The sequence below is a fragment of the Megalops cyprinoides genome, chromosome 2 (assembly GCF_013368585.1).
Source record: "Megalops cyprinoides isolate fMegCyp1 chromosome 2, fMegCyp1.pri, whole genome shotgun sequence".
In the NCBI taxonomy this organism is placed as follows: Eukaryota; Metazoa; Chordata; class Actinopteri; order Elopiformes; family Megalopidae; genus Megalops; species Megalops cyprinoides.
Window position 1 is genome coordinate 1,429,003 of NC_050584.1, and position 24,995 is coordinate 1,453,997.

The 24,995-nt window shown below is 39.2% G+C and overlaps 1 protein-coding gene across 1 annotated transcript in view; it reads left to right on the forward strand.

The window, feature by feature from the left end:
* The window catches only part of zgc:153738 (uncharacterized protein LOC558115 homolog), a 76,187-nt gene that overhangs the window by 18,236 nt on the left and 32,956 nt on the right, over positions 1–24,995 (forward strand). Inside the window, exons 4-9 of the mRNA XM_036522031.1 lie at positions 92–283; positions 2,884–2,955; positions 12,511–12,716; positions 14,015–14,099; positions 20,470–20,580; positions 21,035–21,110. Coding sequence (XP_036377924.1) covers positions 92–283; positions 2,884–2,955; positions 12,511–12,716; positions 14,015–14,099; positions 20,470–20,580; positions 21,035–21,110 — 742 coding nt within the window. The remainder of the gene's footprint in view (positions 1–91; positions 284–2,883; positions 2,956–12,510; positions 12,717–14,014; positions 14,100–20,469; positions 20,581–21,034; positions 21,111–24,995) is intronic.

The following is a 24,995-nucleotide window of genomic DNA, read 5'->3' on the forward strand; positions in this document are numbered from 1 at the left end:
ATGATCAAAAATGCAACTGGAAGACCCTGCAAGTATTGTGCCTGTAGATGTCAAAGCAACAAAGGAAATTTCCTTCATCAATTTGTTTCAGCCTTTGGGAGTTCATCCATTAAGTTTTGAAGAGGCTGTCAAGCTCATACAAGTGTCAGAGAGAGCACGTCAGGGACGATTGCGGGCCAAATTCATGAAGGAGATACAGCAGGATGGAGAGAGGCAGAGGAGAGCCAAGGACAGAGACCTGGGACCAGATGCCATCAATCGTGCTGCTCTGAGCATCCAGAAGGTGAGACCTCTTGAACTATAGGTTCACTGTTTGATGTTACACTGAACAAAAGTTCCCTTTATATGCTTCCTCTTCTGCCTCATTTGAGTGAAGCAGATAAAAGATCAAATTATACATTAACTAAGTCATTACTTAGGAATTGTCTTATCAATCAATGAAATCTTATTTGTTGAAGTGCATTTCTACAATCAAGATTGTTGTAAAGCGCTGTTCCTATAGTGTAGTGCATATTCGATAGGGAATTCAGAAAACAGAAAACCCTAGCTCCCTTATACACTCCAGACCTCCACATGCATAGTAGAGATGGAGTAGATGGCATATCAATAACTTCAGTTAATAAATCAGTAACTGTGGTTAATCTAACAGTAATCATGATTGATATGATAATGAACCTGATTAATGTATGGAAAGCATTAAAAGAGGAATTAAAATGAAAATTACCTCAACACAGCATACCAGAAACATTTTAGATTAGACCTTACATTCTGCTGCTTAAAGCTGCTTAAAAGAGGACAGTGTCCTCAGAGGGGGTCTCTTTCACAAAGGAATTTTGATCAAATTTACTACAGCTTTCCTTGACTAAGGATGTTGTCAGTCGACTGCATGGCCTAAATAGCGACTAGTTGACAACCACACAGCCCTCCTCAATACACAGTTTAGGCCAATACTATATCAAAATGCAACATTAAACTGACTTTCCTTTAAGCAGTTAGCCAACTGAAAAGAGACAACACAGAGAGAGCACAGAGCTTTGTTAAAGAGTCTTATGGCATTATCAGTTGTATTTGCCATTTGAGTTACCTCAGGTGTTAGCGGCAGGGCAAAAGCAGAAAACTCTCAACGATAGTCCCAGCAGCAACTCAGCACTGAAACATAAAATGTTGGATCTTGCAGAACAAATAGGCTACCTTATAATGAGATACTAAATAAAAAGCAGATTGTTGAAATACATCATAGACTTGTCATCCCATCCCAGTCTTTTCAAATTACATGAGAGGAAGAACTTGTCAGTTTGTGGGGGAAGACAGCTCCTGGTCTTGCTGATGATAAAGCCTGTGCTGGAGACACGTTTGGAGGGACTCGATGTGGCAGTGGTGCAGCAAAGATATGTAGCTGCCAGTGTTGGATACCTCTGCCTCCGCCAGCATCTGACTAATAACCATGAAGTACCACAAACAACCACAAAGTACCACAAACAGCTGCCGTAAACAACCACAAAGAACCGCAAACCGCTCCAGCAAAGTACGGCAAACAGCTGTGAAGTACAAGAAACAATCCCGAAGCTAAGGCAATCAGCCTTTTGACTTATATTAGTCTTAATCACATTTTAGTAATTTCTTATTACATAGTTTTAGTTTAGTTTTAGTTGATGAAAATTCTGGACATTTTAACCTACTTTTTGTCACGTTAGTATTTATTTTTATTACAAGCTTATAAACCTTAACCATTGGATTGTCTTAGCACACGTGGATGTGCTAAGACAATATTCCCATTGTGTATCTTTAATTGCTAAACCAACAAAAAGCTAACATCCACTGTTGTCAGTTTCTAGCCTAAGGGTCAGAGAGTCCCAGGAGTGTATTTGATCCATTCTGCTATCACCAGCAAACCTATTTAAACTAATGAACATCTTGCTTATTAGTTGGCAGGTTGAATTAGGTGTGCTAGTATTTGAATAGATCAGATTTACAGAATGATTGGGTCAACTGCTGAATGAATTCATAAATACAGGAAAACAGAGTGGACATATCAATTATTATTCTCATTTACAAGCTTATCAAGTATACAGTTCAATTCCAATCAATTCAACATGAATTGACCAAAATAACATCATATCATTACATTTAAATATATAAATATAACAGATATTTAGCTATGGCAAGTTAGACTGAATGCAAGGAAGTTAAACCAGTGAGAAAAGTATGTAACTTGGATAATTTGCTAGTTAACCATAAATAATTGTTCTGTCAGTACTCACTAAAGGCTTAAGGAGTTCCTGTGGCAATTGTTTATTTCATTGTCATAATGGTCACATTGTACTTTCCATACACCCTCCATAACCGTATCAGCCTTCAATGAGCTTGCAGTCTTTGTAAATATTGATGTAAGCTAACACTAGAAAACAGTGTCAGAGCAGCAGAGTAACTTGGATTCTAGCTTTTCAGCAAGCATGACTTAGATCAGTTGGAAAGAACAGCATTAAGGAAGAACAGTGAAAATAGTTTACTTTTTACAAGTTGGTGTGATTGGACTAAACAGATATCATGCAAGAGCTTCATGTTGATCTGAATGTCTGTCAGTCCATCACTGAAATTTTTATCTTGAACCGTTTTTGCAGTGTTGCCATGCACCGCAAAGACCTTTTTAATTCCTGGCATGCCTGTGGTGTCAGCAGTCTCACCAAGCCGCTGTGCAATATTGATAGCCGTACGAACCCCTTTGAAATAATGCAACTGGAATTATGCAGTGACACTTTTCTATGGTTCTCTGTGCTGTCTTTGAATGCATGTTTCCCGTTATCTTAATCAGGTGTGTCCAAACTTTTGACTGGTACCGTGTATATCCGTTTGAATGACAATGAAAGGTTTCCTCTGTCACAGGTGTGGAAAGGTTACCAGCAGAGGAAGAAAACAAAGAGGGACCGAGAAGAAGAGATGGTTTTTCTGGGCATGGTAAGTTTAAATCTTTGGGAAGTACAGTCATGTATCTACATTCTGCATTCCGTGGTCCCTGGAGTATGGTCATATGTGCACTGTCAGACTGCAATGTAAATATTATAACTGTTGCTAACATTAGCTTGCTAGCAATTTAAACCAAGTAACATACATGTGCAGCAGTTATGGGAGAGTTGACCTCAAGGTTTGAATCAGTGTTGAGCCTTTCAAAGCAGGAGTGTTATGAAGATAAGGTTCGAGCGCTCAAATGAAGCAAGTTCTTTATGCCATTACATTTTAAGCGTTGTATCCCATATTTGAGTTTAACCATGTCTCAGCACTTGGAATTTCCGAATGCTGCCTGCTATATAATGAAAATGAAAATGCCAATTGCTTTGCTAATTTAAATTACTTAGATTTTCCTGTCTATACTGGAGTACAGTGCAGTACATTGAAGATATATGTGTTAATCCAGGTCATGCCACATGATCCTTAGCTTTTACATGTGCAAAAATTGCAACACAGTAAATCAACAAGAATACTGACGTTATTATTGTGAAATATTTTATTTCTAAATATTTGAAATTTCCCCAAGACTGTCTTTTATTTCCAGCTACAGGTTACCAAAGTCATTGCAGTACTGTTATTAGGAGAAAAGCATTGACAAAAAGGTCATAACTTGTAAGGTTAGAGTCAAATACATTAGTTTGAGTCTTGTTTTTTAATGTGTTGAAACTGTAAGAAGGCATTTTGTTCCTGCCCTTGTCTGTGAGAGAGAGGGGCGGAAACATGAGTAAAGAGTACAACTGGGAAACAGGGAACTGGTTGATGTTGAATCTCATTGATGAATCTCATTTTGTGAATTTCTATTATTGATACAGTGTATCAGTTTAGCTGATTAGTCAGATATGATTATCAGAAAATCAGATATTATGAGTTATTTTCTTGTCAAATATTAGTTTGCAATACATTTCTTCTAAATGTACCTTCCCCACATCTGTATTATTTTTTAGCAACATATCATAAAAAATTTGCAATACTGTTAGCAAGAAACAAATATCAACAAAAACATTATCCATGAAACTGATCTGATTGTTCTTAATGCTTGATAAATAGCTTGCATGCCCTTTGACTGTTGTTTGTATAGCGGAGAAGCGGGTCAGTGGATAAAGCTCTTGCCACATATTTCTTGCATCCCTGGTAGTGGGCATTTGGGGCTGCTTTTGCCATTTTTCTTTCTTAGTCAAATGTCATCTGTATATTTAGAGGAAGGAATATGATATGTCTTGAATATTCTATTACTAAAAAATACATAAATAAAATAAAAAGTTGTAATATCCAAATACTGATGATGATCCTGTTGACAGTCATTGACCACTAAGTAAGTAGTTAAACTGGTGTGCAACAATGTTTTGCTCAGCCTCTGTTAATTAGTTAAATGTTAATGCATACCCCACTTTGAATTAATGTAAATTCATAGTACCACCATCAGCTTTAATATTTGCAGGCTAATTTGTTGTACTCTGTCTGAGACAAGTAGTCATATAATTTCTTATAAAATCTCCACAGGTGTTGCATGAGACTGACTTCATTTAATTGAAAATAATCACCAAAGGTCAATTGTTGTGATGTAACGTTAGAATATGTTTTCAAACCCACATCGTTTCATTGACTCTGCAGCCACAGAGCTCACTCCCCCTCTCCTCAAACCAAAATTATGTTTCACATATGCTCCAGTGAAACCATAAATTCATGTTTGTCAATGTAGGCATTAGTCTTCCAACTGATGTTGTTTCATTGACACTTTGGGCATTTGACACAAGTCTGTGATCACAAACCCTTATACTGTGATCAATGGTTGTATCATCATCAAGACAAGTTCAGCTGAAGATACAGACTCACTCCCTTCCACAAATTCTTGCATATGTTATGGGCCTCATGAACTGTTTGTGTTTTAAAATAGGCTCTTCAAAATGGAAAAAAAAAAACGTTACCTGCATGATTTCTATGCCACAAGCTCGAAGCTACGTAAGACAAAATCAGTACGGTCACATCATTCATTATTTGTATTTAATGCAGTAAACATGGACATAATTTAAACTACAATGTGGATGTATTCTATGTGAGGATATGAGATACTCAAATTATTCATTTGGCAGCTGGAAGCCAAAATAGGCTTACATAAATCCATATCTTTTGTGATTACACCATAGTGAAACTCCTGAAGCATAAAGCTTTGTTCATTTAAATGGTTGGATCCTGCTTACATAGTTGTACAGCGCAGGAAACACAGCCTGTAATGCCATCATATTTACTGGATGTGTTGTGTCCTAAGTGTAGAGTATTGATATTTTACTGTAGTTATCCAATGTTTTTGAAGGAGAACAAACATATATATGCACATACTGATGGTATCTTTCATAATTAGGCATCTATCTACAAGTAAAGATCACATTTACTACGTCAATTTAATTTAAATGGTTCATTGTGTCGAAGAGATTCATTTTTCTTCATTTTTCCACAAATCCCTGATTGAGCTGGCATCTTGTGACACATTTTACTACTGCTGTTTTATGTGAATACTGACAAATCAAAGGTGATGAAATCAGTTATTGCCATCATCTATCTACTATAGTTTGATTAGTGTTAATGTGGAAATTAAGAAGTGTTGAGACCTTCATCTAGCTACCTATATTTTCATTTGCAAGGGCATTTAGGAATTATCTAGCTAGCTAGCGGCCTGGAGTTATTCATTCATTTGATTCAAACTTTCACTGTTCTTAACACTCTTTACATAGATTTTCATGCAGAACTTGACAACAGGATAGCAGACATGAGTCACACCACTACATATTTCATTTTATAGTACATAAAAAGTCACTACAATAGTCATTATTGTGTAGAGTGACAACATGTATTATATTTTGCCTCTCTTGTTGTTTAGAACTTGTTTTGGAATGACAGCATGCAGAGAAGCCTCTTCCCCTGGTTTGAGGTGTGTATGGTGGCAGATACAGTTATCTGTTGAGTCTCATTCAATGGGAAGTTGCCTCACACCCAGCAATGGACAGTGGTCTGTGACAACACTGAAGGAGGGCCCTGTGACACAGTGTGAGAAGTGTCTGACCTACCATACAGTTGCCCACCATTCTCTGTCAAAGATGGAGCATTTACACTCTCATTTACACATGACTAGTGTAGGCCACTCCACCGCATTTTGCTCCTGAGCAAGGACAGAGGCAGTAGCATCATGACACACATCTGTGTAGAGGGCAAAGGGATTTGCAAAGTCAGGGTAAGTCAGTACTGGTGATGTAGACAGGTCTTCAGAAAGAATTTGAAATATTCCTCACACTCTGAAGTCCGGGAGAATGGTGCATGCTTTTGCATCAGTATTTATATCAAAGTCGCAGCTCTTTGTGTAAAAGCCTAAAAATGGCAGTAATAGGAGCAGAGGCCTATAAACCTGTAGTTAGCTGTAACCATTTCAGCACCTAATTGTGTGTCCTGCACCTAATTCAACCACTGATTGCGCTGTCTAGTTGAATATCATCTGTGACGGGATGGTCGAGCAGTGGAAGTAGTAATGAGAACAGCACAAGAGTTGATGTGCACGCCTCTGGTGAGGGATTTATTTTTCCAATAGTGCAAGAAAAAAATAAAGCCAGAAGAACTATTTACAACAAACCAAAAATACATCATTACGTTTTTAAAACCGTAAACAACTTACATGTTGTTACAATTTATTGTTGTTAAGGAACAGAGGACTCACTCCCATTACACATGTGCCAAAAACAGCATTGACTGATTAAACAACTGATGTTTTTGGCACCTTCCTCATCACCTGCATTACACAGTTTTTAGTTCAGAGTCTCTACCTGTGTCACTAAACCCAAATGTGCTCATGTCACCCCTCTGCTCATCTTACTTCACTAGCTACCTTTTACATCTTGCATCAATTTAAAACCTTGGTGCAAGCCTTAGAGGGGAGTGAGTGGAACTGATTGAGCTCCACTGTATCTCCAAGCAATTTTCAAGCCGTACACCCCTGCCAGATCTATCCTCAAGGCAACTGACTGCTCCCTCTCTGCATAGTTGTGCCAGTCATGATGCCTGTCAATAGCTATGTTAGTTCAGTAGTTATATGTAATGATAAAGGCAGGTGTATGAATCAGTATTCACATTTAACTAGCCAAGTAGCAAGTTATTCACATTTGAACATTGTCCCGATAAATCTGCTTTTCCACTATAATGGCTAGGTAGCTACCTACACAGCTGTAATTCGCTAAGCCACATCAATACCAAGTGAGTGACATCTTCGCTATATATGGCCAAGGATTTTCAATGCAGCACCACCACATTTACAATTATCTGTGAACAAACAGCCCTTTACAACAGAGAGAGACAAACCTGCAATAAACACACGTTTGACATTACATTCCACAATACAGCTCATGATAAAAAAAACACTGTCATATAAATAGTCACAGTGGCTACTCCAAATGTATTAATTGCACATATACATACCTACAGTCTGCTGCACCAGTCCAAGCCCAAACAATGGTAGCAGCTAACTCTCACCCTTGGGTTGTTACTGCTGCAGCTAAATTACAACAAACAATTATATATATTATATTATATTATAGAATATTATAGAATATTTCATCCTCAATAACACTGGACTCGGGGCACTGGCCTGCAAATATTTCAGACCACTTCCTGAATGCAACTGTCTGCTGATCCATGTATCAGCTTTCTTCTTCTCTTCCCAAAACCCACACTAATCAGCAGCATCCCAACTGCCAATTGCAGCAGCAGTCTTCTGGAAGCCCCAACCCAAACTAAATTGAATTGAATTGAATTCCTTTATTATCATTGTACATAAGCACAACAGAATTTTTGGTGCACTCTCCGTGAATGAAAAAAAAAAATCCATAAAAAAGAAAAAACTCTATTGACTTAGTCTTTGTCTCAGATCACACACTTGTTCACTAGTCTTTGTTCCCTATATAGTATAGGCTATGTAATGCACTACATAGAGAAGAAATTTGTGAACAGGAAGCTCCACTCTGGAGTAACACATCCTTGTTGTCCTGCACGTGGAATATATGAAGGTTTGGTCTGTGACATAACAGAATGTGGAAGTGTTTGTCTCACTGGCCCACATAATGCCAAACAAATAGCAAGACAAGCCTGGATGAAACCCAATGTAAACATTGCCCAAAAACTCTCTGGCAAAGCCAACTACCGGAATGAGGATTGACATGTTTTCTGTTGATTACACACTTCTTTTGTCAATATTTTGTGAGGTGTAATTTGTTGTCTACCTTTTGTATCCTTGCTTAGGTAGTTTCATTGTTCTACTATCTGTGGATCTGTCTGCTCTACCACCAACTATAACTATGGTCTTGCTCTGTATTTAAATAACTGGACGTAGTCAGTCAGATGCATTTATCTAAGAGCTATCAGCAAAATTATTTATATTCTATCGTGGCACTAGATGGGGAGGACCAATGCAGGTGGGCTGCACAGAAACATACACAAGATGGAGAATGAACCAAAAAAAAAATCACCTGTTTGACACAGAATGGAACAGAATGTGCAGATTTCAATTTGAACAGTCAAGTGAGGCTAAAAATAGCACCAGCGTCCTGGAGCAGAGCACATGTAAATTCCCTCTCCATCACTGGTGGATAGTATGTTGATTTTAGCCGATGGAAATTAAACAGGGAGACTGTTAATCATTGTAAGATGGTAGGTGCAGCTGCCCTCCACGTTCCCCACTGATGGGCTGGAGTGGCAGCAGCCGGTGCTCATTTTTGCATGCTGTCTCTGCACGCAGCCTGAGAAATGCCAGTTGCTGCTCTCCAGGGACCTGCAGCAGGGATGACCACAGTGGTGTTGGCTATGATGCTGAACCACTACCCCAGTTTTGTTGGCGACTTCTGGTTGGGCAGAGTGTGCATGAGACGTGTCCCATTCCATGCCACACCATCTGGCATCATTATCCAACTTGCTTAGTAGCTGTATTATCACAATTCCTTTGTCAATTGACAAGGGTTTATACTGTTTTGTTTATAGGCCTGGACAAGCAGCTGAGTGGAGTAGGTGGTCAAAAAAGGCCGAATCCTCCTGATGTTGAAGAGAAGGAATCGACGGGAGTGTGTTCTCTGTGAGATATAGTCGTTGAAGTCCAGCCTGTTGTCGAGGGTGACACTCAGGCTCTTCACCGATGTGGAGGAGGTTACTGTGGTGCCGTCAACGGTAACTTGAGAGCTCTTGAAGAGGAGAGGGCTTGGCCGGGATGAACAGCAGATCAGTCTTGTCCAGGTCAAGCTTGAGGTGGTTGGTTGGAGTCCATCCATCTGGAGATGTCGGCCAGGCAGGCAGAGATCTTTTCATTGACCTGGGGGGTAGAGGGAGGAAAAGAAACGATTAGTTGAGTGTCATCAGCATAGCAGTGATAGGAGAAACCATGTGAGTTAATGAATGAACCAAGTGAATTGGTGTAGATGGAGAAAAGGAGGGGTCCCAATACAGAGCCCTGGGGGACACCTGTAGTGAGGGGAGTGGGTGTGGAGGTGGAGCCTTTCTAGTAGACCTGGGAAGATCTACCGGTCAGGTAGGACCTGAACCAAGAGAGGGCGGTCCCAGAGATGCCAATCTCTGAGAGCTTGGTGATGAGCAGCTGGTGATTGATGGTATCAAACGCAGCGCAGAGGTCGAGGAGGATTAAGAGATCTTTGTGAATTTCACACAAGCTGTTTTACTCGTAATAATATTGTGTTGGCAATACGGGTGCAGCGAATAATCAACGTAGTCGACTACATTCGATGACCAAATTAGTTGTCAATGAATTTAATTGTAGATTAGTTGGTGACGTCATTGCGTGTGTTTTTCATGCTGACATGGAATGCTCAGACATGTAGTCTAAGTTACGTTGCTTTACTGGAGTGAACAGTAGAGATGGCAACACCTTCACGACCAACAACCAAAGACCACAAAAGTGTGGGAGCATTTCACTCTTAACCATTTCACACGTAACTTATTTTATGCTATGTAGCGCACATTACGTTGTATGGTTTGTTTGTTTTCATTAGCGTTATTAAGCTTCTCATAGTTTTCACCACCGCATTTGCTATATTTATAAAATGTTAAATCGCTGTTTCCTCAAAGCTGACATTAGCTAGAATCTCGTGTTGTAATTGCAGCAGTGCTAGCATGCGTGTTATATGGCTAATCACACCGGTGTGATTATACGCGCGAAAGGGTTAACTCTGCCAAGAAGGTTGTGAACTGCAACATTTGCAAACCTGACCTTGCCTGGCATGGGAGCACATCAGTTATGCTTGAGCATCTGAAGAGGTGGCACGTTGACTCTCTGGATGATGAAGACTCGTCTCGTTAAGTTAGTTAGCTAGCTAGTATAGCTAATGTTAATGTTAAAAGCGATGTTACTTCACATTATGAGCTGTAACGTTTTATATTTTGAAATACATTTTCTCTTGATCAATAAATTATTAATGACATTGCACATACAGTGTAGCAAATAATAACCTATTATTCAAAACGATCCTGTTCACATTCCAAATGCGCCCTAACTTTACAATGTTAAACCAGAGCCCGTCTGCTATTTAGAAATTCTCTGCTTTAACATTGCATTGTTGTCATGGCGAAATTTATGGCTGGAGATAGTGTTGCTGCCGAGTGCACAAGTTTAGAGAACACCGGAGAATTTGATACTTTCTGAATCCCGAAAGATTTCTACAACTCGTGTCTACACACGTGGGCCCAATGTGGGTTGCATTCATTTTAATTCAAAGAATTTATGGGTTTATTGGATCTCTTAATGCTACCATGGATGTCTTTCTTCAAACAAAGCAGGCTTGTACTCCCCAGCAAGCAACTGCCCTCACTGAATTAGTCCTAGTAACCATTCATTAAAAGACATATTTTTGATTGAAGTTCTCATCTTTATTGTCTTTATTGTTAGTTAGCATATGCCTAAAACAACCTCAAGCTAAATTTAAAAGCTGATAGATAAATAATTTGAGTAGCCTAATTGTGCGATTCATAATCCGAATAGTCGATTATTTGTATTATTCAATAATTGATAGATTATTCGTCTTAGTTGCAGCCCTAGTTGTCAATATTAAAAAGTTTAGAGTCATGTCTCCAGTGACAATCAGTCCTGTCTTGCATATTGTGACATCTGGCATCAATTCAAAAACACTGTTCTGAGTTTTCTAGTTGTTGTTGTCATTTATATCGCCATTAGTGAAATGTAGTTGTTTTGCTTCAACTAATCATAGCGATACCTGACAAGTAGCTAAATGGAAAGACGAAGTGCCAATTTAACAGTAACACAGATTTCGCCAAAACTGGGAAACATAGTCTCTAGTTGATAGAGGTACAGTGTTGGGCAGATTATGCCTATAGAACAGTTAAAATAGCGGTGGGTTTGTAAAACTGTGTCCCTGTATGTAGAGCTGTGTCTTAGGTTCACTTCCTGCAAGATTGTTACTGTACGTTCACACCGGGTGCAGTGAAAGCATTAAAGCGACCGGAAGTCATTAATTTTCTATGTGAGCCAGCGTCTCTCGGAGGCCACTGTTGGCGGCGCCTCTTGGGCAGTGTGGGCGTCAGTATAAAGTTGAAGTTCGGGCAACTCTATGATAATGAGCTATGACGCGATTCGACGGCAACCAATCGGAATTGGTTGTGCTCCGCTCTAGAGAATTCTACAGAACACAACCTTGTAAACTTTTGTTCCCACCAAACATTAGTGCCCAAGCGCAATGGAGCAGAGGTTGATAATTGCCATGGCAGGTTTTCCCATTATTTACTTTAATGTAGGTTACAGTAAGGACTAGTAAACGTGTCTAATAAACTGCATGTTGAAATTCGACTTCACACTTAGCATCAACACAAAAGTCACACCACACAAATCGCTTTTAATTAGTTTATTTCGTTACCTTCATCGTTCATCCTTCATCGTTCGATTTCTTACCTTCACATTTAAAAGATTTAGTAAGTTTAACTTACCCTACTTGTGGTCAGTCGGCAAAAAGATACCGGTCAACACGTTTGTTTGCTTTGCAGCCCCTTTAAATAATGTTTCCAACACCAAGCATTCCGAACGAACTTGTAGCCATCTACGTCAGAGTGTCTACTTCTTTGACAACGTTGTTGGCAGGGCAGCCAGAGCGAATTTTGATGCTCTCGCCGCTCCAGGTGTGAATGTACGGTTACACTCTGTTGATCCAGGTATACACATTGGCCTTATGTCCTCTATATTCAGTCATGCATGATTTGTCCATAACTAAAGACAAAGCAAAATAATTGCAGCAAATAATTACAATGTGCTCGCTCTCTCTCTCTCTCTGTATGAATATATCACAATATATCATAACAGATGTTTATAATATTGTGATATATTCTTGACATGTCAGGCTATAAAAAAAGTAGTATAAATGTTTTCAGCTGAATTTTTTATACTGAAGATGTGAATTGCACTACTTGCATGTCAAAATTACATATTTTCTTCTCTGTTACATATGCTGTTCTCCTCAGGTCCTGGCTTCTGACCAGTCCCAGCTTTGCTCTTCCTTACTTGCTGCTCAGGCTAATAAGGCCTACAGATGGCAGAAGCAAGCTGAGTATGAAGAAGACTTCCAAAGGACAACTATCACCATAGCTGAGAAGCTCAGAGAAGTGGAGGGACCTGACATGAGAGAGACCATGAAAGAGCAGATCCGGCAGTGGTTCATTGAGTGCCTGTGAGGACAACAATGGCTTAATTGTGGGAGGGGTTGTTAAAGTTAATGTGCTGGCTCCTGGAGGGATATGAAATTTCAGCTTTCCAATAGTTTTAAATGTAACCTGCGGTGAAAAATAATTGTCCATATTTAAAATTAGTAGCATAGCAACCCAGAATGAGATAGCAGACGTATTACAGGTTGGCAAGGCATGCCTAACTTCTGTATGCCACAGAACTAGGCCCTTTTATGGGTTTCGTACAGAAATAACCACAATGGCACTGAGGTCTTAGACATTACAAACATTTTTCTCTGTGACATCAAACCTCATTTAAAAATACAGAATTTGGATAAAATCTCATGTAGCCACTAGGGGTGGAGCCGAATCCGAATATGGTATTCGGCAAAGCACAAGCTGAAACACTACCTTTAAATCTATCATTACTTTCAACCTGTTCCCCTTTATCCTCCTTGATTAACAATAAAACAAATAATTAACAGAATAATTGACACCAATCGCGTAGAGTAAATGAACATGCTCGCAAAACAGCGCAGATTGTCTGTAGCTTGTGTTTAATTAACAAAGATTTTAATTACATTTAAGTTACGTTAAATGCTCATGACGCATCACAGCTTTTGTGAGGTCTGTGTTACTAAACATTATTGTTCATTGCACTCAACCTAACCTAAAAGTTTATTCTCAGTAAATTAAATCGATCTAACTAAATTTAGCTCTGTTTTGTAGTTTGAATTTCGTAACACAAGAAAGCTATAATGTGGAACATTTAAGGGAAAGCTTTGGGATTACTTGCCACTGAATTATTCAAATTGCCATCCTTGTTAATTAAACAATCTCACGTTGTAGCTTTCGCAAGCACACAAACTACAGACAATCTGCACTGTTTCGCAAGCATAATCATTTACTCTATTTACGCGATTGACAGTGTCGGTTGTGCAATGGGACCGAACATCGATGACAAATTGGGCATTCCAAAAATATCGTGGAATTGGCCAGAAAATGGAAAAATAAAAAAAAAAAAAAAAAAAAAGAAAGTTGCACTGGTTATTTAGTCCACATTAATTTCCCTGAATTTAGATGAGAAGAGTAAGATTAGATCTATGTATGTCAATATAAAAGTCATGGAAAGCTGACGTGACAGTGTAGCTTGGTCACGAGGTGAGTAAAAAAATTGACCGGCTGAAACAATGTAAGTGTAGACTAAAAGAACACCATTATGATTTACATATTGTTATAGTGGCTTTCATGCTTTCACTTTCCTTTAACTGTCCAGGAATTAAGAAGGTGTTTGTATTTACAGTGATGCAACAGGAAATTTCCCAGACTACCCAGAGGAGGAGGATGGGGGCTCAGCTCTGATTTTTGCTGACAAAACTCCACACCAGGTATGTTCCCTCTGCAACCATTCTCAAGCATTCTCAGTATTACACTGTCATCATGTTATTTCAGTATTTTCTCCTGAAATGATGTTGTGATTATGTAAAACTGAAGGTCCTAGTAACATTCACTCAATTCTCTGTCATCTTGCAACAAACCTGCATTACAACATTGCAACCAGCTTTCAAAGGCTCGCCTTTTCCCAGCGTCAGGGAATAATTGTCCATTTTTTCCCCCAAGTGACCCGGGGTTTTTAGTGTTTTTTGTTTGCTCGATATGGCAGATGTATTCTCCTCTGTCCTCTGTGCTTTGTGATAATTTCCAATGTAAAAATGCCCTGGAACAACTACAGTTTGATTCACTGATGGCTTGACAGTGCATTATGTTGAAACATTACTGGCACGCTCACTTTTACTTTGTTATATGGATTTATTAGGTTCTGGTAATATTGTTACGGTGCTTTTATACCTTGAATTATTTACATAATACATTAATTTGGTTTGAAATCCGTTTTAAAATTTACTTTACCAAAGTCATGCAGGTCCACTTATCTAATAAGTAACCTAAAACCTCTATACGAGTAATGACGATGACAAAATAAAATGATAAAAGTGAGGGTAGACTTTGAATGCTGAGACATGGGCTTGAAAGAACTGTTCCATTTTGTCTTAAATGTCATAAGTGGCCTCCGGTATGGCTCAGTCAATAGAGTGCATTCTCTACGGCTGAGCTCCATGGAGGTCGTGGAATGTGTTTGACTTCATCCTGGTGTTCACTAAAGCAATCTGTTCAGCACTGTTTTATGGGGGAGGGACCCGGATTGTTTTTATAAGTAGGGGGAGGCAAAATGTGATAGCAAGAAAAAAAAGACATTGCATGCTAATAGAATGTTCATGTACAAAGTTTTTGAGGAAAACATCTACAGGATATTGAATTATAAATTAACATTTATTTACTTGTTGATTAATAATAATTTTATGACATTACAATTAGTGTTGCAAATGTATAAATAATGATAAAATATAAACCATGTGTAACCAGTTTTGTCATTGCCAGTTTTAAAGTGGGTGGACTTTAAGCTTTAGAATCCATAAATGATATTCAATAGGTATGAGATGGCACAATCTCTAAATTAATAACACTAAATTACTAAAAATTATAGTCCCCTGAGAAATAATGCTGATGAGAAAATAAAAAACATGATTGAACACATTTTCCACATCTTTTTCCTTTCCTTTCTTTCTTCAAATCCCTAGCTGTTCCAATATCCATGATGTACCACGGGTCTGAGCTCCATATCAGTTTTATAAAAACGGATCCATAATTGGCTGAACAGAGGGACTACATAAGACAATATGAGAGACAGAAATTAACAAGTTGTATTGATTACATGAAACTGACAAAGAAAGCAATACCTAGCTTTTAGGATACTTGTAGTAACTTTCCTGACATTATCTAAATGGTGTTGCTGGATTCACTAGCTTTCCAAAGAATGAGCAACAAGCAACAATGTGTTCAACAAGATTGCTTTTGAGACAACGTTTGTTATTTCATTGTCACACAGCATAGTTTATTTGCTGGCTTAATCCAAGAACTACTTACTTACTAGTTACTCCTCAAAAGAAAGAGTAACATTTACATCTTGGCTAACTTCACTTAACTCTTAATGATGTGGGATGGACCAATTAGCTATATTTGTTTGTCAGTATGCAATGATATTAAAACAGTCAATATAAATATCAGTGAATATTGTCACAACTGGAGTGCAAAATGATTTCTAATTTATATCCAGATAGCATGTACATACAATATTCTGCACGCGTTAATCTCACGTTAATAAATATATCTGATCTAAATATTCTCACCTTTGAACAATAATTACTCGTACTCATAGTTGAAGTTAGTGTATATTCCTAGCAAGCTACCTTGGCAGGTTAGTCTGCTTAGCTGGCTTGCTGAATGTGAATTGGATGCTAGAAGACACAATCAGATGTTCTGTGAATGAATGACATTTCTCTCTAGCAAGCTTATTTAAACTAACCTAGCTACCTATCCAACATTAACCTACTTGCAGTTTAGCCTACGGGGCTAGTTGCCAGTGAGAAATCTGCAAATTAGGGTGTTAGCAAGCTAACCAAGCATCATGACAGATGCTACTGTTAGGTAGTGTATGAAAAGAAAAAAAAAATAGACCATGGCTCAGTCAGACCTTGTTTCTAAAAACACATGAAGTGATTCATATTTATGTACTAGCAAACTAGATCCTTTGAACTTCTTCAGATTTTTACCTTGAAAGCAAACTAGATAAAGGAATTTTGCCCATGTAACAGCTAGATAGTGAACGACCATTTTAACCTCTTGAACTCAAAAGCTGCAAATTGTGGCCAAATGGGTTTACCTTATTTTCCACTGAATAACTTTGTCATTTTAACATGTAGAACCTTCCTGTTTGTTTTGCCATGTACAGAAGGCATGTTAGTTTTGCTGTGCTCTAATCAGAAAACATAAAATTATCAACTTTTAGTGGTGGTGAAATGCCTGCCTATATTTCTGTATCACTAGCAGTTCTCTTGTTTACCTCGAAATGAGCTTACTTCATTCTCTGCTAACTCAGTCATTTTGCCGTGTAGAACCTTCTCTTTTGTTTTGCTGTGTATATGAGAACACATTTTCAGTGTGCCGAATATCTCACAAGAAAATATAAGACACAATAGAATTTTTCCTTCTCCGGCGGTTTTCTCATTTACTTGAGAAAAAAAAAAAACACAGGCGATTCTTAAGGAGGCGAGGGCTGCTCACCCGCTCAAACACTGCCAGGACACTGCTCGTTTTTATCCAGATTACAGCGCAGAAACCGCCAAACAGAAATGGATTCTCGGAGATAAAGAAAAAAATGCTGTTCCCTGCGACCATCAAAGTGGTCTATGGAGGTAGGCAGCTTCTTTTGCAGTCACTAATGGAAGCAGAACAATTTCTCCAGTCCACTAGACCAACTGCATCGCTGAACAACCATGCTACGTTGGCGAGAACGACATCGTCATTCACTGTGGAGTTGCAGCTAGACGGTAGCAATTTAGTTATGGATGTCTAACCATCCTGGGCTTCTGCTTTTGGACGGCATAATTTATTGAATCAAGGATCAGTGGACCAACAGTGTCCCAGATCACTGAATACAATTTTGGTGGAATACCATCCGAGCCTGGAGATTTTCCTTTTTGAAGAGATTTAGTAGCGTTCTCAAGCTCTTGAAGTGGTTTGACAAAAATAAAGCATCTTAAGAGCCATGACTCCTCTATAGCAATGCAGCTCCTCCAGCCTGCATCCCGCTATAACCAGTAACGTTACTTCAACCAAAAAGCAAACCGAAATTAGCGAATGAAGTTTAGTTATAATAGAGATCATGGGCCAGCTATAGTCTATACCACTGATTCTCAGTCCTGCTCCTGGGACCCCCCTGCTCTGCACGTTTTCCATCTTTTCCTGCTCTACCTACCTGACTGAACTCATCAGTGGCACTTTTGATTAGCTGAGCACACCTGATTTAATCAAGAGCATGTTAGTCATTTCAATCAGGTGTGTTTGGAGCAAAGATAGGTAGAAGATATGCAGGACAGGGGGGCTCCAGGAGTAGGATTGAGAAACACTGGTCTATACAAAAGTAGTATAGACTTTTAGACTAGTAGTATAGACTAGTATAGACTTTTCTTAATGGGCTGCAACTTCCAAAACTAGATGTATCAGACAGAGACTGTCTGGGGGAACATATAATACTTCAAGAGTTTGAGAACGCTACTAAATCTCTTCAAAAAGGAAAATCTCCAGGCTCAGATGGTATTCCACCAGAATTGTTGGTCCACGGATCCTTGATTCAATAAATTATGCCGTCCAAAACGGCATGTTCCATAGAGATCAAAGGGTAGCTCTTATCTCTCTGTTATTAAAAAAGAATAAGGATCCCTTCGAATGTTCCAGTTTTCAACCAGTTTCTCTCATTTCTACTGATGTGAAAATATATTCTAAAGTACTGGTCTCTAGAATAGAACCCTTCATTAATAAATTAGTTCATCTGGATCAGACTGGTTTCGTTAAAGGGCAATTAGCAGCTGACAATATAAGAAGACTGTTGCACATAATTAATTGGGCAGACACATTTCAGAATGCTTGTGCTGTATTTTCATTAGACGCAGAAAAGGCCTTTGACTGCCTAGAATGGGAATATATATGGATGATACTTGATCATTTTCAGTTTGGGTCTAAATTCATTGCTATGGTTAAAACACTATATAGCTTTACTAACACATCTGTCTTAACTGGTTACTGTCAGTCTGCTCCATTTGAATTGCAGAGGGGAACCAGGCAAGGATGTCCCCTTTCCCCTCTGTTATTTGTTCTATCCCTTGAGCCCCTTGCACAAGCTGTTCAACAAAGTCAACAAAAGTCCATCTCTCCCATTACAATACTAGGTTCTCATCATCATATTTCAATGTATGCTGACGATATCTTGCTTTAATTTTCTAACGCTGCTGAGTCAATTCCTCATATTTTACAACTGTTTTTCATAATTTCTCAGGTTATAAAATTAATTGGGCGAAATCAATATTGATGCTTCTTGACAATAGATTAGGTCAAATTTCATTACCTCCCAACATCCCTGTTAGTTCCTCCTTTACTTACCTAGGGGTCAAAATTCATGCTTCTCTTTCAGAGATTGGTCAGGATAATCTTAATAGTCTTATGCAGAAGGTCAGATCAGATCTACAAAGATGGAGTGTCTTGCAAATCTCTTTGTTGGGCAGAATCCCAGTAATTAAAATGAATGTCTTACCTCGGTTCAGTTTTATGTTTTTTATAATGCCCATCTCTGCCCCCCCCCCCGCCCCCCAAATTCTTTGACGAAGCTCATTCTATGATCTCCAAATTTATTTGGCAGGGAAAACATGCAAGGATTAGCCTGTCCACGTTGCAGCGCACCAAATGTAATGGTGGTTTGGCTCTACCAAATATAAAATTCTGTTTCTGGGTTTTTCAGATTAGGTCGGTCCAGATCTGGATGGACCAGCAATCTAATGTACCATGGTGTTCAATTGAAGCTGCGTTGGTGTATCCTCATAGACTTCAAGACTTACCTTTTACCAGTATTGGGCGTGAGAGTATAAACAAACTTGGTAGTATTGTTTCCACTACTTTGAAAATGTGGTATTCTGCTGAAAAGGTGATGGGCGGCCCATACAAATTCACATCATTGTCTCCGTTGTGGAATAACTTTCATTTGCTTTCAGGGGGGCAGCCCTTCACTTGTCACACTTGGACTACGAAGGGCATCTTTGTTTTAAGTGACATTTTTAATGACAGTGGCCCACACCATGAACCTGTCTCTTTTGATTCGTGATTCATTTCTTCCATGAACGATGCTAGTTAGTACACCTCTGTGCACTATTTGGCAGTGTGTGTGTGGCCCTGTTTTTTGGTATCAGATTCATAAACAAATAACAAAATAACGAATCGTTTTTCATTTTCCAATTTTGGATTCTCAGTTGAATATGGAAAAAACGAATGATACACGGATCCCCCCCCCCCAAACACATACAGACTGTCTACACACAGGTGATAACAAATTAAGTACATTGGGCAAGGCACAAATAGAAAGACAGTCCCTCTAGTGGAAGTTAGGGGAAGCAGAAGGCAACTGAACCAGACAGGCTGTTATGAGGACGCCTGCTGGTTGTTGCAGGAAGCAGTCTCTGAAACCCTGACATAACTAGTCCCTTTAGCAGTAATAGGGGGAGTGTCTGTTGGAGCCTGGTAGGAGCTGTGTTTGCCAGAGATTGATAGATTTTTGGCTTGCTCCTGTATATTTGTGTGTGCTTTTTGTTTTGTTCTGTTTTTTTTTGAGTTTTCAGTGTAAGTAGTTTTTGCATGTGTGGGAAGTTGTATTTTGTGTATTTTGTATTATGAGCACTGTAAATAAACATCATTGCTCATATGTGCATTTTGAGAGTTAGTTATTGCTACATGGCTTACACAGCCTGCACTACATGACACATTATGTTCTTTATTATCAAATACAACATCCTTTTGGCAATTTCATATACTGTTAGTGTTGATATTTGTGTACTGTGTTGATGATTTTTTTAACATGCTGAACGTATTGTACAGCTTAGCTGCATAACACACATACAGATCTGTTCGATCCCCTTAGTTTATTTTTGGTAAGGTCTAATAGGAGTGAACATAGATGAAATAAATACATGCAAGATAAATAAAGCATCCATGTTTATGTTGTTTTATATTCAAAGTTTTCTGTCATACAGTCCTGTTGTTGGTCCTTTCTTTTAAATCAGACAAGTAATAATGACAATGAGAAACTCTTGTTTTAAGCTAATGGAGGAACTGGCAGCCAAGGAAGAGGAGGACAGCAACAAGAAGCTCAAAGCAAAGGAGGAGAAAAAGGATAAAGGGAAGAAAGACAAAAAGAAAGGGGCAGAAGAGGTGAGCTGAAATCACATTCACATTTTGATGTATTATATGTATTTCAACAATTTTCTCACCAGGAATTTTTATGCATTTAATGTAAAAAGTTAAGGATATAGATATCTGAACCCTAAACATGTTTAATCAAACATCTCGAGTCTTTTCACCTTGCCAAAGCATATCCCAAAACATATTATTTTTAATATTAATGAGACTTGTAATATGCATTGGGGCATACTGCTAGATGCATTTTATTTCAGTTTTGCTAAATGACAGTTCAGCCTGTCTGTCCTGTGCTCAAGGAGCTGATGAGAAAGTCTGAACTATGTGGATCCTGCCATTGCCAGGGTGCAGCATGTGGATATGCAGGCGCAGTATGTGTGGCCTCATGTCCATTAGTGGTGTGATGTGATTCCATAGGAGCTGAAGAGGGGGAGCCATCTTCCCTTCACTTCTTTATGTTTAACTGTAGGAGGAGGAACCAGGTCTGAAAATGCTGCCATCAACTTTCCTGCCTGACCTAGAGATCAAACAAAAAACCTTCACAAGTAAGGAGAACAAAAATCATAAACGCACTAAACATGCTGGAGCCTTATTGCTGCTGTTAGTTAGGGGACTAAGCCCGGTGATATGAGGCCCCATGTAGTTGTTCAGATTTTTATGTAATTTTATTTTGTTCTTATTTGTTTTTTATGGATGTTGGTTTTCTAAATCACAGGTGACTTATTCGATGATGAGTGAGTGTACGATGGTGTAAAGTGAATACTGTTCATTGTGCCCTCTTAGTTGTTATGGGCTAGGCTGATGGTGTTCTCGAAGGTGTACTGATGGTGTACTTGTGGCACAGCTGGCATGTGGGAGAAAGGAGAATGACTGAGAGATTGGAGACAGGGAGGGAGAGAAGGGGTTGTCAGAGTGTGAAAGTGTTTGAGCACAGTATGTAGTGTACAGTACTTTGTAGAAGAAATAAAACTATTGCATCATCCAACAGGTTTTTTAAGTTGCACTTTTTTCTGATGCACAGACGAAATTTGGTATGCTGCCATTGTAGAGGAATTTGTGTGTTGAGGCTGTATAATTTGTGCTTTTTCTTTTATTTGAGCAATCAAAAAGGAAGTCTCTCGCAAACAAAGCAATTTTCAGGAGATTTCCGAAACCTATAAATATAGACCATTTCATACTTGTTCAGGAAGCTTTGTGGGCAGGTATTTCCTGTTAGATATTGCTCCTTGCTAGTACAGTGGACTGAAGGGAATGTGGCATTTACACACCAAGAGATCTTTTCCTTAGCACTGCTTACTTTGGAGGTTATCCCCCTCCTCTTTTTAATATGAGTGAGATGGGGGGCGCTTCTGAGCAGGTTATGGCGTAGACGTGTGCAACTAAGCTCCACGGAACTTCTCATTTAAATATGTATATATAGGCACATTTTGACAGAGAATATTTTATTTCTGTTTTTGTTATACTGTTTGAACATTAATTGAGAAGATATGACAGGAAAGTCGACAAAATCCCGTAACGCGACCGTATCTGCTTCGAGGCCCAGTGTCTCTATCTTATCTCTGGAGTGGTGTGAAATGCAACCGGGAAGCACAACTTCAACTGACCCGTCCGCAGTGCTAGCCACTGAAGCATTCAGATGAGAGCTGCTTGCGTCGCTGCGTGATGATATCAGAGACATTATCAAATCTGAGATCAGAAATGTATTGGAGAAGGAAATGGCAGTGTTCAGAGCTGATATTAATGTGGTCAGAACTGAGCTACATTCCTACCAGAGATCCATTACCACAGAGCTAGCCGCGCTGAAAAGCACTGTTGGTGAGATGAAACGTCATCATGCACGGATGATATTGATACCGCGCATCGCCAGGTGGAGCATCTTAAAGCCCAGTCGGAGTCACTACAGAATAAGTGTGAGGATCTCAAATCGAAATCAAGGAGGAATAACATCATGATTGTGGGAGTACTGGAGAGCCGCGGCATTTCTACCACTGTCGTGTCTGAGTTAGTGCAGAAAGCATTCAACTTAACGGAGGCGCCTTTGATGGACAGATCCCACCAATCGCTACGACCGGCGCCGAGACAGGGCAGTCGCCGCACGTCATTGTGGCCCACCTGCACTACTTCTGTGATTGTGCCAATATCCTACACCTCACCAGAGAAAAACAATGGGTCAGAGTGGACGGGGCAACCATATCTGTCTACCCAGACTACACTGCATGAGTGGCCAGGGCTCGAGCGGGATTCAACAGTGTGAGACAACAACTCCGTGGGCTGGAAGCTGCAGAACATAACCACGCACGGGGCTACTTCCAACAAGTAACTGCTTATCTCCTAATTTGGAGCCTTATGTCTGAATCAGTGCCTTCTATTGCTTTCCAAAACCAAGTGCCGTGAGTACTGTTTTCAGATAATTCACAAGTTTATACTGTACTGCGATATCACCGGTTCTGTTTCCAGTGCTCTTCTTATTGCCAGTTCTGTCATTCTAATTGTTTCAATGTTTTTTTTTTTCCCTCTCTTCGTTAGTACTATTATCTTACATAGCGTGCGTGCGCACGTCTGTATTGGCTATGTGGGTATGTGTGTGTGCGTATGTGTATATATAGTCATACAGTAGCCTGTGTGCGTGTGTGTATAGGTGTGATCGCGTCTGTATATACTTATTACTATCATTATTTTATTTGTAATATTATTATTATTGTTATTATTTAAATTATTTTGTTTATAATTATTAGCCTATTATTAATAATACTATTATTATTTATTTATTTATTTATTTTTAATTTTTTCTTTTTTAATCTTAAGACTACTTCCGTACCACAGCTATTCCATGAACCATGTTCTGTGGGCTTTAGTTGATAGTTGGTAACCCAGTTAAATACCAATGTGGGGACCCAGCCTTAAGTTAGGGGAGTTTAGTGTGACCTGGGAGTTAAGGACAGGTCAGCACAGGCGACCAAGGCCATTATATTTTTGTTTTTATGTTTTGCTTAGTGAGAAAAAATTAACATTTGTACGGACTTTCTGATACTGTCTACCCTGATAAGACACTCTATTCTATTTCAAATCATCCAACTGACTGCACACACATATTTGTAGTAATTTATCCAAGTCCATTGCTAACATTATGGGTTTAGGCTCAATTTGTTTCATTAGTTGGAACATTAAGGGGATCCAACATCCTATTAAATGTAAAAGGGTCCTCACATACTTAAAGTCACTTGGCTCAGACATCATGTATCTTCAAGAGACCCATCTTTGAACCACTGAGCACACCAATCTTAAAAGAGGCTGGATCGAACAGATATTCCATTCCAACTACGGGGATAGATCTAGGGGTGCAGCTATATTAATAAAGAAAGGGGTTCCATTTACGCCAGCCTATGTAATATCGGATAACAATGGCAGGTTTGTCATAGTAACAGGTAAGCTATATGGCAACCAAGTTGCACTCGCCAGTATCTATGGGCCGAACTGGGACAACCCTCAGTTCTTCTCTCGCCTCATAGTAAAACTCCCTGACCTTAACTCACACTTGTTAATATTAGGGGGGGATTTCAGTGGCACACTACAGCCGATGTTGGACAAATCTAACCCCAAACGCAATAGCACTGTGTCCAAATTTTTCGTGCAATCCTGTAAATTATTTGACCCCTGGAGACACTCTAATCCCACTTCCAGACAGTTCTCATTTTATTCACCAGTCCACCTTTCATACTCCAGAATTGACTACTGTTTGATCGACTATAGGACCATCTCTTTCATTACTAACTGCCAATACCATAGCATAGATATTTCTGACCACTGCCCTGTCCAATTCCAAATAGCATCTTGCCTCAGCACTCATGGCAACTTGACCTGCCATTACTAACCGGCAGTTCATTTAAAAAGTTTATCTCAGACCAAATGGACTTCTACTTAGAGACCGATGGCACCCCTGGCATGTCATATACTGTTATATGGGAGTCACTTAAAGCCTACCTCAGGAGGGCAGATCATAAGCATCTCATGAAAAAAGAGAACGAACTAAGCACCTTTCTGAACTAACCCAACAGATATTGGATATAGACAACAGGCTAGCCCATGATACATCTCCAGATCTGCTTAAAGCACGACTGTTATTACAAATAGAATTTGATAACCTTTCAATTAAACAAACGGAGCAGCTTATACTCAAAAGAAAACAAACATACTACGAGCACAGTGAAAAGGCTGGTAAATAACTGTACCATCAACTCAAACAGGCAGCAGCACACAACGTGATCCCTGAAATCCGTGTTGCACCAGATTTAACTTGTACACATACAGATGAGGTCCAAGTATTCCTAGACAGCCTAGGTATTCCAAAAATTAGTACAGAAAACCAAACCATCCTTGATGCCCCATAACAACCCAAGAAATAATACAGGCAATAAGTTCCACGCAGAGTG